General features: G+C 40.1%; 1 protein-coding gene across 6 annotated transcripts; it reads right to left on the minus strand.

The window, feature by feature from the left end:
• Positions 1-229: 229 nt before the first annotated feature.
• ADAT1 (adenosine deaminase tRNA specific 1) lies at positions 230-18,701 on the minus strand. Of its 6 annotated transcripts, none has more exons than XM_085071212.1 (10): positions 18,548-18,675; positions 17,913-18,104; positions 17,071-17,139; positions 15,346-15,400; positions 14,458-14,585; positions 12,326-12,944; positions 11,373-11,518; positions 9,067-9,166; positions 5,680-5,766; positions 230-1,551 (listed from the first exon to the last, which is right to left on the minus strand). In XM_085071212.1, exons 1-10 carry the CDS (start codon positions 18,669-18,671, stop codon positions 1,419-1,421), a joined length of 1,653 nt encoding a protein of 550 aa, XP_084927338.1. In that variant the 5' UTR covers positions 18,672-18,675; the 3' UTR covers positions 230-1,418. The 6 variants fall into 6 exon arrangements, with proteins under 6 accessions (XP_084927338.1, XP_084927339.1, XP_084927341.1 ...); XM_085071215.1 differs by having other exon boundaries at positions 1,413-1,551; positions 11,373-11,475; positions 18,548-18,701; XM_085071216.1 differs by lacking the exon at positions 230-1,551 and adding an exon at positions 4,572-5,582 and having other exon boundaries at positions 11,373-11,475; positions 18,548-18,701.
• Positions 18,702-18,704: the final 3 nt, after the last annotated feature.

Raw genomic sequence — 18,704 nt, forward strand, 5'->3', positions numbered from 1 at the left:
TATTTCTTCAACAAGTAAAAGAAAACTATTCGTACTCAATGGGTCAGCCTAACTGAAGTAAAATGATTTGCTGTTACCAATTCTCAAACTGGAATGTGATGTGTACTGTTTGGTCCCATATATGGCTCAGCAGATTGACAGCAAAGGCTGTTTGGAGTTTTGCTGTGCTCATTTGGCAAATCCAAAACCATAGGACACCAAAGAAAAAAGAATTCAAATCATTAAAGAATTCTAAATTATCCACTTCTTTCATTCTGCCATTGCCTTGTCCAAATATTTTATGAATTGTAGTTTACAACAGAAAAATACAAAAGAGGAATATGCTTGGTAGCAGTTACACAGTCCTGAAATTGCTCACAAAAGGCAGAAAGTTTAAGGAGGATTACATGCTGCTTCCCCCACAACTGCTCAGAATGTTGACTGTTTTGACACACAGATATTAGCTGGTAATACAGCATAATAACAGGAGACTAGAAGGGACATGACAGAGACTGCTTTCAGTAGTCCCCAAAGCATCTCCACCTTTGCCAGGCTATTAATGAAGACAGGGAACAGTGACATAAATGGTTGAGGCATTTCTGCTTTTAGTTGACTCTTTCCCGCAGGGGGGCAAGGGTGATGGACAGTGCTTGAGACACTGAAAAGCAGGTAAATGTTTGCCTGAAATTACACAGGACTGGCCAGTTTGAATCAGGTAATTGAGGAGATTTCTTTCCCGCCTACAGAAGCAAAGCACTTGAAGGGTTATCTGTGGAAGTCCTGAAATTGAGATGCACAACATATCGTAAGTGGTATTATTTGACATAGACTCCTCCCCAGTGCTTTTCCTTCTGCTGCGGCGATATCTGTGGCTATATTTAGTAAACAGCAGCATATATGAAGGATTCCCAGAAAAAAATGACTTTAACAGAACTAGTATTTCCAATTAGTAGCAATGGGCCTGGGGGACCCAAGACTTATAGAAGTATTACTTACTATACAACAGGGTTGTCTAAGCGACAGAAAAACAACCACAACATTATGAGAAGTGGAAGAAAAATCAGCACTAAAATTTTACAATGACAGCCTTTCCTCCATGGCACTGCTTCAGTTTCATTTGACACAACTTTCGCTGCAATGACTATGGCTGGTAGATCATATCCTTAGATATCAGGATAGCACATCACTGCTTCCTTTCTTTGGAAGCATATTGTTTCATGCAGCTCAGAATTTTAAGTCAGCAATGATCCTTTTCTATATTTTAATAAAAAGGGGGCTGCAACTTAGCCAAAATAAAGTATTCCCTAAATTGCTCTCGCTTTCACTCCTGTCTCTTTACAGCACATGAACTAGAGGGTGTCTTTTCCTGGCCCTTGAACTGCAGAGATATCTGCTGTGCACCAGAGCTTATTCCTCGATTCACACAGTCACATGGATTCTCATGTGAAGAGCAGGTATTCCTTGGCATTCTTGACCCAACCCAGCAGAGCTTGGCTACGCAGCACTCTCCAGGCTTCTTGATAATTTAATGCAGCTTCCTTGTAGTCCCAGTAGGTTTTTAGAGTCTTCACCCTGACAGAAAATGCACAAACATGAAAAAAAGACTCTACAATCCTTATAAATATGAGGTCACAAAACCAAAAAAGAAATCAAATATCTAAGAACCTGATGATGTCCTGTGACCTCTTTCGTGCTACTAAGCACAATTCTCTTCTAGGGAGACTTGGAAGGGCCCAGGCTCTGAAGCTAGACATAGTCAGCAATCTTAAAAAAGGAAGGAAAACAACTCTTCCAGCATTAGAAATGTGTGTGTTTAGACTGTGTGACCACAGGTTCCAAGATAGCATAAACTGATGAAGGAAAGCTGAAAAGGTGGCTAGGGGTGCTTCGAATTGGGTGGAAGTAGCCTTGGCTTGCTAGAAGACTGGCTGGAAGGGAAAAGGATAGAATGAACCGGACGGTTTTCCAGCACAAAACTAATGGGGAAGAATGACACAGATGAGAAAATAATCTTTTTTGCTTTCCGTAAAGCAAAAGAGACTCAACAATTTTGGTGTTGCTCCCCTTCCTCAAGTAGCATCTACTCCCTACAGTCTGAGCAGAACAACTTGTCACTCTTGCTAAGTGCATTACACCAATGATTTTCAAAATAGGGAAATTCAGGTCTAGAGTATCTGAGCACAAGTGCCTCTAAGACAATTTCATCAAGACTTTTTTCCCTCTCCTTGCATTCTGTTCCCAACCTCTTTCATCTCCCTTTGCCAAAATGTCTGTCAGCCGTATGTGATATGCAATGTTTACACATTAAACCCAGTACAAAGGGAAGATCATATGCAACGTGACCTTCACCAAGAAAGAGCCAAACTACCACAGGAACTCTAATCTGAGAAGTCTGAGAACCACTGCACTAAGTTATAAAACAGGCTTTCATGCTCAAAGGCAATCATGATCACCCATCACCCCCAGAAAGCAACCCTCACAGCTCTGCCATAACAGCAGACCATCAGAAGCTGTGTATCAGGCACTCAGCATTCTGCTACAAATTTATTTCTAAAACACTGTCACATGCACTGTCACATGTACATATTATCTGTCCTTCAAACCTTATGTTCAGAAAGTGCAAGAGTGGAGAATCTGCCTATGCCATTGCTGAACATGGGAGATATATTCTCTCTTAAAAAACCTGCCCTGCAGGCTTGTCACAGCCCATCAATCTTCTTTTCTCCACCTCTTTCACATTAACCATACTCTGGGAAGCTAACCTCTGAGCTGCTCTGAAAAGTTCCATGGAAGGGCTCCACTAGAGCTGTCCCCCACCTGGCCAGTGCAATGTTCACAGAACCCCATTACCAGTACTGCATCATCGTTTAGGAGCATCAGGAGAATAGCAGCATCATAGAATAGGCAAAGACCAGCAACTACCTGCATAAGCAGCATTCAGCAAACAACTCGGTCCAAGAAAAGTCCAAGTCAAGCCACCACAACCGGCTCCAAAACCTTACATAGGCAAGCACTTCCTCTCCCAGGTACTCATGTATCTCAAATGTCACACAAATGACCAGTGCCTTCACCTACCCCTCACCTGTTTTTCTTCCTTGCTGAATGTTGGTCTTTCTCCTGAATCTGCTGCCAAATCAATGGCTCATATCCATCAGTCTGATTCAATTTCAGTAAAACACAATTTCAGTATGGGATTTTTCTAACCTACATTACTCCAATCGACCTTTGTCTGGAAACTCTTACAGTAGACAGTAAGGGAAAATATAGCTAGGAAAAAAGCAGGATAGAGAGGAGCAGCTCAGGATGTTTGCCACACTGTAGCAGCTACTCAAGCAGGTGACCACAGCCTCTTGGCATTTCAGTCTTCAAGCAGACATCAGTATTTTAACTATAATTTAACAGTGTATACAACATAAAGCAGTATTTTACATAGCTTTCTCGAGAAGCTGGCAAAATCACACACACACACACACACACAAAAGAAAATGAAAGAACATCAGAATCAGCTCCATGTAAAGCTTTAACTTCCCCAGTTCCTAGGTCTGAGAGTGGACAACAGCAGATGAAGGGTTACATGAAGAATAAACCTAGTCCTAATGTACCCTACAACTACAAAACAAGCTGTTCAGCAAATCTGAAAGTACTACAGAATGAGTTTCCCTTGATGAAGCAGAAAAGATGGGAGGCAAGAGGCACAGAAGTGGACTAGAAGAGTCAGGGAAGGAACTTAGGGTCAAAATGGAAAGAGGAAACTGGGTGACAGCACAGCATTAGAGTCAACCATTTGTGAGAAGAGAAAACAAGATACATTCAAATCTAAAGAAAATACAAAACCGAGCAACAGTTAAACACACAGAAGTTTAGAGGAAATAATTTGAGAGCGTACGATTTCTTATCTGAAGTTCACTCAAGACTCCAAGGCCAAAAGAAAAATGAAAACATCAGAATACTGTGTAGAAAGGGAAAGGGAAGATGAAGGAAACAGCAACACAAACACGCTTTTTTATTCTGCTTTTTAAGTGAAGAAGAAGAAAACAAAAGAATTCAAAAGCAATCAGCTACACAAGCCAACTAGTGAGCTAGCATCTCTACTGTATAAATAGAGTTTGAGCAGTGTAAAAACAATGTCACATCTGCGAATCAGCTGGACTTTGTCAGGAGAAGGCCAGGCAGAAAAACAGTAAAGGACAAAAAAGTCAAAGGAAATGACAAAGTCAATGGAGTCTAGAAAAGCCCTGAGGTGAAGCAACTTTATGTAAGCAGCATATGATCAGCATAATGAGTCACCTACCCAACAATGCGCAAGTTCACAATCCGTTCTGAGGAAATTACGATGGCTAAACAACTGAGGACAAACTCCCACCCAAAAAAGGCTTAAAATTTAAAACTGATTTAAGGAGAAAGTGTATCTCTGCTTATACAATCAGTTGGAAAGCACCTAAGCAATAGCATAGATTCACATTGACATCAGAATTTTGAATCAGTTACGAGACACTTCTATAGATATAGAAGGTAACTGCAATCTTTAATTCAACAAAAATCAAAAGCAAGCAAGATCTATTAATTAAAGATCATGGGTACACTTACTTTGGCTAAGTTCACTGCATCTACTGTCTTGGTACAATGAAAGGCTGAAATGGCCTATCTCCCCTGCTTCCAGTTACACATGCCTCCCTACTTCTTTTGCATGGGTTTTATCTGTTTTAGACTTCCATGAGCCAATCGAACTCATTAGTCCAAGAGAAAACATAGAAAACAAGGAAATTGTTTTCAGCCACATTACCTAGTTGAACTGGCTCATAACGAGACTAGAGAAGTGCTACTGATATGAGGGAGAAAACCGGAATCTACAGACAGTAGCAGCACAGAACTGCTGTGGGACCATCCATATCAGCACCTACAAGCAGTTAAACTGGCTCAAGAGTTGGCATAATTGCATCCTAGGGGTGGTGAAATCATATCTGGAGATAAGTCTAAAATAAAATAAACCTCCAGTGGCAATGGATTCAGAACCTTCTACATCTCTCAGAATCTCTAAGGCAAAGAGAACCAAGTTTCTGTGCACGTGAAACTGTGCTTCACTTTATGGTATACCACCAAATATATGATGCATGTAACACTATGCCAGATTGGATGATTACTGCAAGCAATTAACTCCAGTCTGATAAACCTTTTTGTCTGACTTCCTCAGACAAAAGCTGCTTTCTTTTCTTTCCACAAACTCTCTGTTTATGCGACACACACACAGTGCAGAAAAAACCCCATACGCTATCTCACCTTACGAGCTCTTACTCCACCATACACTAAGATAAAAACTGATTTTAGTCTAGACTTAAAAAAAAAAAAAAAGAAGAAAAAAGGGGTTTTTCACTCAAATTCTTCCTTCTTGTGAATCAAAGAAATGGCTTTTGATAGAATTACTGAACACCAACTAGATATCAATAACTCCACGACAATTTTGGGATGCAGGGCTTGAATACCATGAAGCGTAGAGAGCTGCAGGCAGCTGATCTATTAGCTCACGTTTTCAAAAACGGTACTACTTCCTCATCTCGTGTCTCTTTTCACATTTTCAAAGTATGAAAGTTTAACAGTGGACTTATCTAAAATGAGATTAATGAGCAGATACTGTATCATCACATATTCTTTGATTTCATTAAGATAAACTCACTCTTCTAAGTGCAATGATAATGTCTTTACCGTAGAGTGTCTGGTAGATCCTCTTGTGAAATACTTGTCACCAGCTTTTGGAATTTATGGAAGAGTTCCACTTTACAGATCTTGGATCTGATATAAAAAAATTAAAATATTAGAAAATCTGATGAAAAAAGAAATCATAAATTCACTCGCCCTTACAGCTCACAGTAGCACATCCCAGCTAAACATTTTTTATAAAAAGCATTATGGTCACTTCTCAAAGCAAGTAAAAACTTCTCTATCATCTAACTTTTCCTACCCCATCCAAGCTGCCTGCCTGCCTTTTCCCTTCGTTTTAAATATTATATTGACAAAGAGCTGCACTGCCCCATTCTGCCAGCCGGCACTCACCAGTTAGCAAAAAGACAGAGAGGCTCACCAAAAAATAAAGTGAATCAAAGTTTGAAAGGTCTTAAGAAGAAACTATACGTGACTGTCAGGTTTGAGCCCTTCTGTTTCCCCAAAGAGATGGCAACCAGAATCATTGTTTATAAAGTATATTCCGGTTTTGAAAGGCCCAGCTGTTTCCTCTGTTTATCTTTACATACTTGTCTTCACAATGACTGGTTCAGTTCTCCAACAAGTGCAAACTGATTCTCGAGAAGCACTGAAAAAACATCAATCAAAAAAAATCTTCGTACGTTGCTAGCACGTATTTTCAGAACATCAAAAATGGCATAAAATCATAGAATCTCCGCACGGATCATTGAGTCCAACTCCTGGCTCAGGAAAACCCCCATAATTCCAGCATGTACCTGAGAGCATTGTCCAAATGCTCCTTGAACTCAGACCACTCACTGTGACCACTGCCCTGAGAAGCCTGTTGAAGAACCCGACCACCCTCTGGGTGTAGAACCTTTTCCTAATACTCAGCTTAAACCTCCCAACACAGCTCCAGCCATTCCCTCAGGTCCTATCACTGGTCACCAGAGGGCAGAGAACAGTGCCTTCTCCTCTGTGTCACCTCACAAGGAAGTTGTAGCCTGCTACGAGGTCTCCCCTCAGTCTCCTCCCTCTGCTCCTGGTAGGGCTTCCCCTCCAGACCCTTCATCATCCTGATGGCCCCCACTTTGGACACTTAGAGCTTTATGTTCTTCTTATACTCCTGTACCCCAAAGTGCCCCCAGGACTTGAGCTGAGGCCATACCAGTGCCCAGCAGAGCGGGACAATCCCCTCCTTCACTCGGCCAGCAATGCTGGACCTGATGCCCCCCAGGATGCAAATAGCCCCTCTGGATGCCAGGGCACTGCTGACTCATATCCAACTTGCCATCAACCAGGACCCCTAGGTCCCTTTCCACAGCCCTGCTTTGCAGTTTCTCATTCCCCAGACAGGTGACCCTGTCTCATGTGCAGAAATTGGCACTCGTCTTTGTTAAACATCATATGGCTGGTGATTGCCCAGCCCTGTAGTTTGTTGAGGTCTTTCTGCAGGGCCGGTCTTCTTTTGAGGGAGTCAACAGCTCCTCCCAGTTTAGTATCACTGGCAAACTTACTTAGTGTACCTTTGAGTACTGCATCCAAATCATTTATTAGGATGCTGAAAAGCACTGGCCCTAAAACAGAGCTCTGCTGAACCCCACTGATGATCAGGGCATGTGAAGATGCTCTAAAATTGAATATTCAATTTAATCTGTCAAAGGTTCAAATTGCAGTTTTTAGTGGTTCAGTTAATTAAGCATTAACAAAAGCACATTTACCTGCAAATTCCTTTCAGTCAGTCAGCTTTACCTTCCTTGATATTTGAAAAGGGGAAAAAGCATTTGAAAAGGGGAAAAAAGCTTCAAACACCGCTTCCCAGCAATCACCCTGAGATTTCTTGAGAGAAAAAGAATGCAGAAATACAAGTCTTGTTTATTATTAACCACCACCACTCCCAATAAGGCTGTAAATTCCTCATTCTCATTATAAAAGTTCCTTTTGTGACTGTTTGTCTTGAAAGTGTAGTTTACTTGTTCCTTGACACTGTTTTTAATCCTGATTTCCTAAGGAAATGAGATGTTTGTAATCACAGTCCTGTAGGCTCTAATAATTTTCAGAAGTTTTAATGAATTTCAAGCACATGTTGAGAGGAGGATCTTTCAAAAACAATGAAGTTCTTACACTGCTGTGCTAACTGGCAGCTAGCAGATGGCTCTCAAGTGTTAGAGCTGATCGACAAATGCTATGTAAGGAATTTAAGCCTACTGAGAAAAAGGAGTTAACGGGTTTGTTTGATCTTTCACATGTCTTCTGGAATACATTACATACTGCGTACTGAAATTAGATATTCTACAGCGCACACAGAGCCAGTCTTAAAAGACAAACTACGTCACCCAGGTCACCTGTGTTAGCAATACCCCAGACACCAATACTGGTCACAAACCACAAAGTTCCTGGTCCTCCTCTTTCCACAGAAAATTTGGAAATACCAGGATTTCCAAATACCAGGATAAATGTCAGTCAAATCAGGACTAACTTCAAAAACCTCAGAATGTGCAACTCAGAGGCATATGAATAAATTCTCCACAAGAATTGTCTAAGCTGTACTCATTATACTATTCACCACTCGTCAGGATTATCATCATTCTTCCAGAAAGTATGGGAAACATGAACAATATGACCACTGATAAATTGGTAGTATAATCAGCCAATTTATCAAACAAAAACACGAACCCAAATCCTCAAGCTGAATTTCCACAGACTGCTGATAATTTTGGTCACCTCACCTACAATAAAGATAACATAGAAACGGAGAAATTTGTCTGCAGATGCTTATGAATAATTCCTCTCAACCTCAAGAAAAATATGTAACTATTTCTTTGAACTATGATTGTTGACAGAGGATTTCTTGAAGACCACAGTGCCAAGATGACAGTTGGAAAGGTGACATGTTCATGTTAGGAATGTGCTTTTCAAATTTCAAAACATTTTCAAACTTTAAAGCAGAAAGTCATGTTTCAAAGCAACACCTTTAATGATCATACATCCAGATCAGCTGGCTTGACTTTTAAAGAAAAAGAAATCTATAGAAAAACAACCTGCAGCACACAAATTTCCTTCACAGTCATCAACCAAAAAAAAATACAAAGCAAAAATTCTGTTTCCGTCAACAGTAAATATCGTTCTAATAAGAATTGACCATAGTCTCCCACCACCATTATCTACAATGCTCTCAATAGCGACAAAGAAATAGGATAAACTTGTTAATTCTTATTTAACTTCCACTATCAACTGCCCTCTCTCCCTTAGACATCGACTCTTCCTTTTCCCCTGCTCTCTATCTTCCCCTTCTTCACTACTCCCTAGATTTCCTCCTGCTCTGACAATGCACTACACATCACATGAGCTGACGGAAGCATGTAGGCTAACAAATAAAACACGTGTCCAGATATTACAACACTCTCATACCTGCTCTGATGGCTCCCGATCCTCTTCCTTGTCGTCCCCTGGCGGAAACCATCTGAGGTGACATCCAGAGGTTGCTCAGGGACTGCACTCCAACTGATAGCTGTAGAAGAAATTATTATGAACAAGGGAGATGCTCTTATCACAAACACGGAACCTAACAGTTCCGTTCATTCTATATGTTCACGTGTTGCTTCCCAAAATAATTCAAACTAGAAGGAGGACCGTGGTTCTCTAGGGCCAGAATTCCAGTATCTAAAACAATGTTTAATTAAAAAAAAATAAAATATACACACACGCACACACAGAGCTTTCATCTTAATTAGATCATTTAACAATCCATGCCCCTAAATATCTGGCCTCCAGCTTTGTACTTTTCCCTTTCTTAGGAGGATTCTACTTTCTTTTGCACATCCAGTCTGGACAAAGCATGAAGAAATTTCCAAGTTAGAGGGCTTATTTTTGCATCAGGCTGTGAAATACTGCCCTAAACTACTTTCACCAGTCAGTCATTCTATATTTTCCTTATTTCTTTATTCTCTGCTATTATTTTATTGTGTACTCCAAGTAGTTTCATGTTTGATAACTGACATACATCAACTATTTATAGAATTTACTTGAAAAACATTATTAACTAGTAGTAAAATAAAAATAATTTGTTGAAAGAGATGGCAAGCACCAACCTTAAATTCTACCCCAAGTCTGGGAACTTTGTAATCATCTTGGACTCTAGACTTAACCCTGAAACTGTGAGTACAATACCTTACAATTTCTAAGTAACTAGCAAAGCATCAGCAGCACGTTAATAGAAACTGACGTGTCCAGTCCATCCCTCCATAGCATAACAGCAGGTCCTTCAACTTCTGCTACCGTGAGACAACTTCTGTTTCCTAATTCTCCCTCTTCTCTGTGTTCCTAATGCGCATTCACTCTAAAGACCACCTTGCTATTTAAGACACTCAATGACTGCTTATGTAACTCACCCTTCTATTAAAAGTCAGCTCTATGCTGCAATCGTTGTACCCTGCTACAATTGTACTTGCACTGTGATTTTAGTACAATGCTGTATCACTCTACAGCGTGAAATAACATTAGATACATATAGCTGGTATTAAACTCTTCACATCTGAAGTATCTAAAAATCACCTGGTCAGAGGATATCAGATTCTGACAAGCAAATACAAGGTTACTTAAAAAATAAACCATTTTCCATTCTTTCACCTTTTCGTAATTATCTCAAACTTCAAAACACTAAACAGAACACATATCTCTTCAAAATACCAGCTGAAATGTTCCTATCACGCATCTTTCAATACTCTGTGCAACAACCCTGAATTTAGAATTTATTCTGATTTTCACTCCTTTAAGAAAAGAAACCACCTGGCATTAAAAAAGCATCCAAGGCATCATTCATCTTTATTTAATAGAATGACCTGATAAGTGTACAGAAAGAAAGACATATGCTGATTTTAGTCACAGCTGCTTTCAGGCCTTTTTTGCCAACTCAATTGGCACTATTTTTCAATAATGACTTTTGTTTCCTATTTCACAAAATTAAAGTATTTTCCTCCCTGGCACTTGGAAATAACTCAAATTTAATGAATGTGAATTCCATTAAGGAACCCTTTGTTTCCATTCTATCATTAGCTCTATTGTAATAGAAAAACTTCCAGTTCTGGTTCAGACAGAAAAGCATACAACAGCAGAAGGCAGGCACGTCCAAGTTTAAAGAAAATGCTTAGCCATACATGTAGAGTGGCAGTTCCGTTATTTTCTTTCCAAATGAGACCGCATTGCTAAATCATGCTGAGATTTAAATATTCATTCATCACCATGACAAAAAATTCCGTGCCCAAAATATTTTTCAATTCAACTTTTACACTATACTACTCTGTATTCTTTCTTCATTCACAGATTTTTGGGGCAATTACAAACATAACTCAGCATGGTAAGTCTTCTGCTCATTACCAAGGAGAATGCAAAACTAACTGAAACAAGAAGTCTTTTGTTTTCCTCTTGTGCTCAACTTTGGTTTCCTCTGGCTATTTTCTGTCTGCATTTAGACTGCAAATTCTTAAAGGCATCAAGCGTTTATTCAGTCTGAAAACTGCCTACTGGAAACTAAGAAGCTGAGATGAATACCATTAATTATTAACAATTAAGTTATGACCTGAAATTAATTTCTTGCTGTTCATACTTCGCCTCTAGTATACTGGCAAGGAACGATGTTCCATTCCAAACAACTTAAACCACCTCATTTCTATTTGGACTTTTTCACACAGTTACGCAACTAGCCCAAGTTAACTCACCTGCACCACAAGGAACAAGTTTTGTTTTGCTGCTAGTTTGAACTTCCTGAATTGCCTGACGGCTATGCTCGAATTGAAGATCTGATTGCAGCAGTTTAATCTTCTGTGTGAGAAAACCATCTGGTAAAGACGAGATGTGCTGACACCTAAAGTACACACAGAAAAATGCAAGTGATTTTCAGTCTGTTCTTCCCAAACAAGCCTATTTTGCACCATTTCCCTTCATTATCTAAAATATGTTTCTTTTACATTAAAACTGAATTGAACATGAGTTATAAAGGAGAGACAATGAGGTTTGGAGGCATTTTTCCCCTCAAAAAAGTATTTGTTGAAAAAAAATAAAGCCACATTAGTTTATTAAGACCTTGTCCATCCTAGAAAAACTACAATGACTTGTTTTTTAAAAAGGTCTAGCTAAAAGCTAGTATAATCAATGAAGTATGCAGGACAAAAACTGCAATATACTTCTGCGATCACAAAGAAAAATAATCATAAACTATTTACACAGTCTACCACATTACATTGGCAATTGTTTTATGTACCTAAAGATTTATAATCAAAGCCTAAAAACATACAAAATAGAGTTCCATGTATAATCTTATCTTTATTACCTTAAATTGCCGTTGCATACTGAATGACATTAGGATCATACGAGGAAAAAACCGCATGTGTTTAATCACCATCGTATTTACGCAGAGAAGGAATTAAGACTGAGATTCATACTGCCAGATGCCTGACTGCACTAAGACATGACAAGGCTAGGCAAATTCTTGTAACACGTTACAGAATGAGCAAAGGGTTACACAGAAAGCTCCACCGGGTACATAACTAGAGTTTCTCCATTAACAGACTATGACCTCTTTTATAATCATCCTAGAAGGATGCAGTGGTGACACGTGTTATCTTCCAAAAATCACTGTCTCCATACACTCTATCTGAAGGGGGGCACTTACCTTTCAATAACTGCTCTCCGCATAGCTTCTTGGCTATATGGACACTTCCCCACTACAATTGCTGACAGATACACTGGATACTGCAGAAAATGCATCAGAAGGGCTCCTTGACACCCTAAGACATTCCAGCGAGCCAGCTTATCACTGCAGGACATAGAGCATGTTCTGTCTCCACGACCAGGCTTCACTCGTAATAATCCCACACAATGGTACCCTAGCCCAGGTATTTGGGCATCATCCAGCTCTCCAGGTACACATTTTGCTCCAGTTCTGTGAATATCTACTACCTTTGGTCTCACAAAGCCCGTCTCCTCATTAGCTGTTTGCATCTCTGCAGAACACTCACAGCTCTTTCGATTTGTGCTGTCTTCTCGTTTCACAGATTTGTGCTGAACAGCCAGGTCTTCAGTGATTATGGAGAAACAATCACCATCATCAGTTTTCATTCTCTTGATTATATGATTACTGGCCATTTTCTCTGATTTCTTTTTATCTTCTGGACACAAGTGATCATGGTTACTTCTACATTCTGCTGATTGTCCAGCTGCATGACCTCCAGTCACTTTCTTAGAAAGCTTGCCCTCTGGTTCACTGATTGGAAAAATAGAAGCATCTCCACCTAGAACAAAAGAAATAACATAAAATTGGCTAAAAACACATCTTGTGACTGGAACACATCACACCAGTAATATTACAACTACTACTACCTTTCACAGATCCGCACTTAGGAAAACTTAACTACGAGAACACACTTTTGAAACATTGTCCTGTGCAACACTGAATCAGATTTCACTGAAATTTGAGCCCATATATACTTCAAGTTTTGCATTCTATGTAAGAAATAATCAAGACAGCAAAATTTATGATCTACAAAGTAAAAGGTAACAAAGGCATTTGACAGACTACAAGCAGTGCTGAAGACTCACAGGAAAACTTGACTGATCTAACTAAACAATATGAACCTGTAAGGAATAATTAAAGAATAATCTGTCAAAACTTACTCTGTATCACTGAAACAAGCTCAGAACCAAAATTTTGAAGCTCAGTTTAAAGCAAAGCAAGCCTGACAGGCCTGGTGATTTATGTGAGAAAGTTCTCGCAATGTGAGAAAAAGAAAGTCAGGAAATTATTCCCACTAATAAATTTGAAGATGTCAATTCCATTCTCAAAAGCGCTGATTAAGAAAAATAATGTTGCATATTCCAGCAATGCACTCAAAATTATGAAAATGTAAGAGCAACTAACTCACTATTGAGGCATATTTTGAGTTCTTAAGACTCCTTTGCTCTGTAACAGACTAGCAGCTGAAGAACACACTGGTAAGAGAGCACGGTAACATCGAGACACCCGATGGTTGGTAAACCAAGAGGACACATTTCTCCATTTTGCCAATAGATCTTCATCTTTGTGGTGCTGGTTTTTTTAAACACACAAAGAATGTTTTCCATGACAGAAGTTTCAATGCATTCCCTAAGAAGTTTTGCACTGGGGAGCTAGCGATGTTTCATGGATGGGGCTTTTTCCCTAGTTTTTCAGGAGTGTGGTTTTGGTTTGTTGGGGTTTTTCTGTGGGTCGATTTTGGGTCTCCTTCCTCCCCCTTTTTTTTTTTGCTTGGTTTTGTTTTTTCATTTCCATGTTGGTTTGGGTTTTTTTGGCATTTGTTTGGTACTTTCTCTTTGTTTGATTAATGGGTTTGGGGTGTTTGTTGATTGGGAGCAGAGTATCTTTTGTTTGGTTGTTTTTAGGAACAGTGGTAAATGTCAGTATATTTTATTAAATTTTTAATCCAAGGAGATAATGCTTAAAGCAAAGGAACCAGGCAATACAACAGGACCTCTGACAAGAATGTTATTTTCTGGAAAAGAAAACAGTAGCTATTATTGCTTTTAGTGAAACATTCCACTATATAATGAGAGTATATCAGATTTACTGAGCTCTCACGAATCACATCCAGTGAGATAAAATGCCAAATCTATCGGTGGAGGACCAGTCAAGTACCTCTTCAGGCACATGCTGGTAACATGAATTACTGCCTCACTTTCAATCCAGACTAAAGAGAGACCAAAGAAAGACAAGGGGCAGAAAAGATTCTACAAGTGGGAGCAATGTATTTGGTTCACTTTGATACTCACATGGGGTATGACTGGAGAAGAACACAAATACAATATTTGGTTTGAGTTTCCATTTCCCCGTTTCAGTTCCCGGACTAAAGATACACTGCTGATGGGAAGCTGCAAGCCACAACTGATGGAGAAGATATCTGTTAGGCAGAAAATTTTCACAAAAAAATTACTTCAATTTTGATGCACGAGAAAACAATAAAACTTAGATGCTCTATAGTTTCTCTGCTTTCCAGATGGAGTCTATGAGAAGCCAGTCAGTTATGCTTTTACAGAGAAATGGCAACCAAAATAATAAATGCAAACACATCATTGGAACATTAATAACAGACCTCAAAGGGCTGGAGATTCAGTGGAGCTAGCCATCTTGGACTATATACATACGGTCTTCTCCTCCCACAGTGTGTGCTTTTACCAACTCTGCAACTCATCTGATCCTGCAAGACCCAGTTTAGTGGCATCAAATTGCAAGAAATGTACTCATATCCGCAGAATTACCATTCTCCTGAGTCATTTCCCTGAATCAGTTTATCCCATGTAAACAAGAGGACTGGTATGTGGGAAACAGCCACATTCTATACTTGACTAGTAGTCATCAGATCTGCATCAATGTCACATGAAATCAGATCCTAATTCTTCATACAGAGGCTCTACAAGAAGGAAGAAGTAAGCTTTCGGGAAAGGGCCTTAACACCACCTAGAACTATAAAAATTAGGCTAAAATCCTGCTGACAACAGGAAAGAGAGTGTTGCCTACACAGAAGCAATGCAGTCTTTCACAACGTTCTCATATCTGAAGGTGCAAAATCTGATTATTTCAGCAATAGGTCAAAATTATTTGTATCGCAAACTCAGGTGGCATTGAGTAACAGCACTGAGTAAACTTCATTCATGCCTCACCTCTGGAAGCTCCTCCTGGCCACAATTTCAGCATGACTGTCATTCAGAATGTCTCCTAAAGCAAAACCCAAATGTGAATATTAAATCATTACTAAAAAAAAAGACAAACAAAGCAAACAGAATTTGACATAGGGCAGCTCTCCACATTTGTTAGTATCTGAAGGTTTACCGTTGGTTTTAAGAGTATTGTAAGATATTTAAAGTTCCAAACACCACAAAAGGAGGTTAACAGTCTACAAAAAAAAAAATAAAAATACTCAGTCTGCAGCATGTCATAGACTTGTTTGAATACCACATTTTAACTCTTCTGGTATTAGAAAACCTTTGAGCTGAATAAAGACTACCTTCCTTCAAAATCTTCCTGACTTTTGTTTTTAAGGGTAAAGCTTGATATTCTCAAAGAAATTTCTGCCAGAAAATTTCAAATGTTTGTTAAGCCTTTGGTTTTTGAGCTCTGTCCTACAATTTAAACTACTTTTCCTGCAAATAATTCTGATATTTGCTAAGTTTACACATCTCATCTTCAGCTTTCCTGCAGTATCTGCCTATTGTGGTAACTAAAAGAACAGGAGCTGAAGATCATCTTTTATTTCAGGGGTAAAGGCCAGGGTGTAGAAATCCTCTTTAACTGCTTCAAAAGTTTAGAAGCGATACAACAGATAAATATTAACATGACCTACCACCAAGCTAATTTAAAAACAAATTAACATTATCATAAGAGGAGAATATTTTCTAAAGTTGAGATCACTAGAGACAACAGCGAAACAAACTACTTTTACTTCTTCCTAGAGAACTTTCTACTTTGACCCTTAATATCTAGATTGTAAATGGTACAATAGTTTAATCACAATTTTCCTGTATCTGTCAGAAAAATGTCTGTACAAATACTCTTTTGAGATGGCCAAATCACAAGAAACATCCAAAAAGTCTAAGATACAGAAGCTAGTTTCTTCTCCTTTGCTGCACTAATTAACTTCAAAATTAAGGACATTATTGGGAAGATGAAGTAGCCTAAACCACATACAGGCAAAACCCTTTCTCCTGTAACAATCTAGTCCTCCTCTGAAGCCTAAAGAGGGTAGAAAGCCCTGTACCACGAACACCTTCCCCCCACTGCCACTGTACAGCATTCATCATTACTAAGGCTTCTTCCCTGTCCTAGCAGAAGAGACAGATACAACATGAACTCAGAAATGGACACACAGAGCAAGGAAAGTCCTACAATACATAGTAAGAAACGGTAGTTGTGAGAATTTATGTATCTATCCTGTACATTCATTGTACAAACACTTAAAACTATCCAGTTGCATTAAGGGAAAAAAACCCTATTAAGTACCTTCCTGCTGGTTAGTACCAGCAGTGGTACCTTTTACCATACCATAACAAAACTAGACTGCAACAGGTAACCAAAGCACAATTATTTTGCTTATGTTTTGTTTTAGTTACAAAGTCTTTAAGTATGCAGGCTCAAGGCCTAAACTACACATTTCCACACATAAAAAGCTCATTCGCCTTTGAGGCAGCAAGTGCAGCAAACCTTCATGGCAGCCATTCTGGCTGCCTAAGCTCCTCTCTCACTGATGAGGGGAGGTCTGCCATACACTTCTGGCTTCAATCCAAAATAAGTCTGAGCAGAATGCCTTGGACATTTTCATTGATCCTTTGACACCAGCAAGAGAGAAGGTAGCATAGGTAGTCTGTTCTTGAATTTTACACCACACTTACCAGTTTTTCGCATTTTGTTTTGGCCAATACATTTTGTTCCGGTTCCCATAGCAACAACTTCCTTAGTTACTGAAAAAGAAACATTAACTGAAAAAACTATCACCTCTATCTGTTGCCAGAAGCCTTGCTTTCGTACAGTCATTCTGGTAAGACCATACGCAGAACATCAAGTAGAAGGCGATGTACAGGGAGGCAGGAAACAGTATCAGATCAAGAACTGAATACAGCAGGCAGAAGCACCAGTGCTAGGAAAAGTCTATGACCCCATAGGAGGAATCCTAACCACAGGCTTGATATGCTTGTGGTATGCCTTGGACAGCACACAGCAGACATTGCCTCGGCATTCCTCAGGCACATAAGAAATAACAAATATGGGATACAAAGTGCCTGACAACTCTAAGGGGAAGATGATGAGGAATTAACACAAATGCAAAATTCAGTAACACAACTTCTTAAAGGAGTGCAAAACTTTCTAGGATTCTATCAATCTATCAAATTCTATCAAATCAAACATGCTTTTTCAAGAGTTTGTACTAGGAATTCAGGTCCTGCCTAGACTTTCACCACATACTGAACAGCCAAATGCAGGCCTTCATCTTCTTATTTACAGTCTGGGAAGAACAGCACTTCACTAAAACCACCTCTTTCCAGACAGTAGTTGTGAAAGCTTTTACAATCACAAAGAGTAAAGAATTTGGGTAGAGACAGAAATGGTATAGAAAGGAGTGTATGTTTTTTTTTCTTTTTTCAAAGGCATATTAAAAAAAAGGAAATAAAAAGAAGGCATCAAGAACCTCCTCTCTCCCTTCCCTCCCACCCCTATCCCCGTAACTCCTTCTTACCCTGCAGGTTTCCTGGACTAACAAGAACCTCTCTTTGGGCTGCAGACTCCACTTTGACAACAGCTGCCAGGGAAGTCCATTCCCTGTTTGGATCTGGTTTCCCCTGCTTAGGAAGTCTGGTCCTATAATGCAGGTAACATAGCCCAGCGATTTCATCAGCTGACCACATGGCTCTTGATGCAAGTGCAGGCTCTACACAGAATTGGATTCCATCACAACACTTGAGTAACAACCCCCATCTCTTCAAACCCTACCATCTTGTTCTGCATGACACTTTCCTGCACCACATTCAAACAACCAAGACCTAACTGCGTCACCCCTCTCAAGACTACTTATAGGAAATAACTTTTTCAGAATCTCGAAGAACAAGGAAACAATGCTAGAACAAGTGCACAGCAGGCGGGACTGCTGGGTTCCCAAGGCTCCCGCTATGCAGCAATCAACCGCATGCATCACGCCGCCGTCCCGGTGAGGTGCGGTCCCTGCAGCACACCTGAGGAGCCAGGCACCACCCGCCTCCTTTCAAGGGCTCCAGGCCTCCACCTTGCCGAGACCCGAGGCAGCCCACGCTCCGAGCGCGCTGGCACCGCGCTCGAGCGCACCTCCCGCCACCCCGGGCGCAGCCCCTTCCCTACCGCTGGGCCAAGGGCGCCGTCGCTCTTCGCCGGCACGGACACCGACAGCCAAACCTCCGGGCCCGCGCCGCTCACCGAGCGCCCTAGTGTCCGCGCACGCGCAGCTGCTTCTCGCGCGCGGCATCCGCCCAGAGCAGCAGCTCCCGAGCAAGCGCAA

This window comes from Lichenostomus cassidix, chromosome 11, assembly GCF_008360975.1.
Source record: "Lichenostomus cassidix isolate B80296 chromosome 11, HeHo_3.0, whole genome shotgun sequence".
Classification (NCBI taxonomy): Eukaryota; Metazoa; Chordata; class Aves; order Passeriformes; family Meliphagidae; genus Lichenostomus; species Lichenostomus cassidix.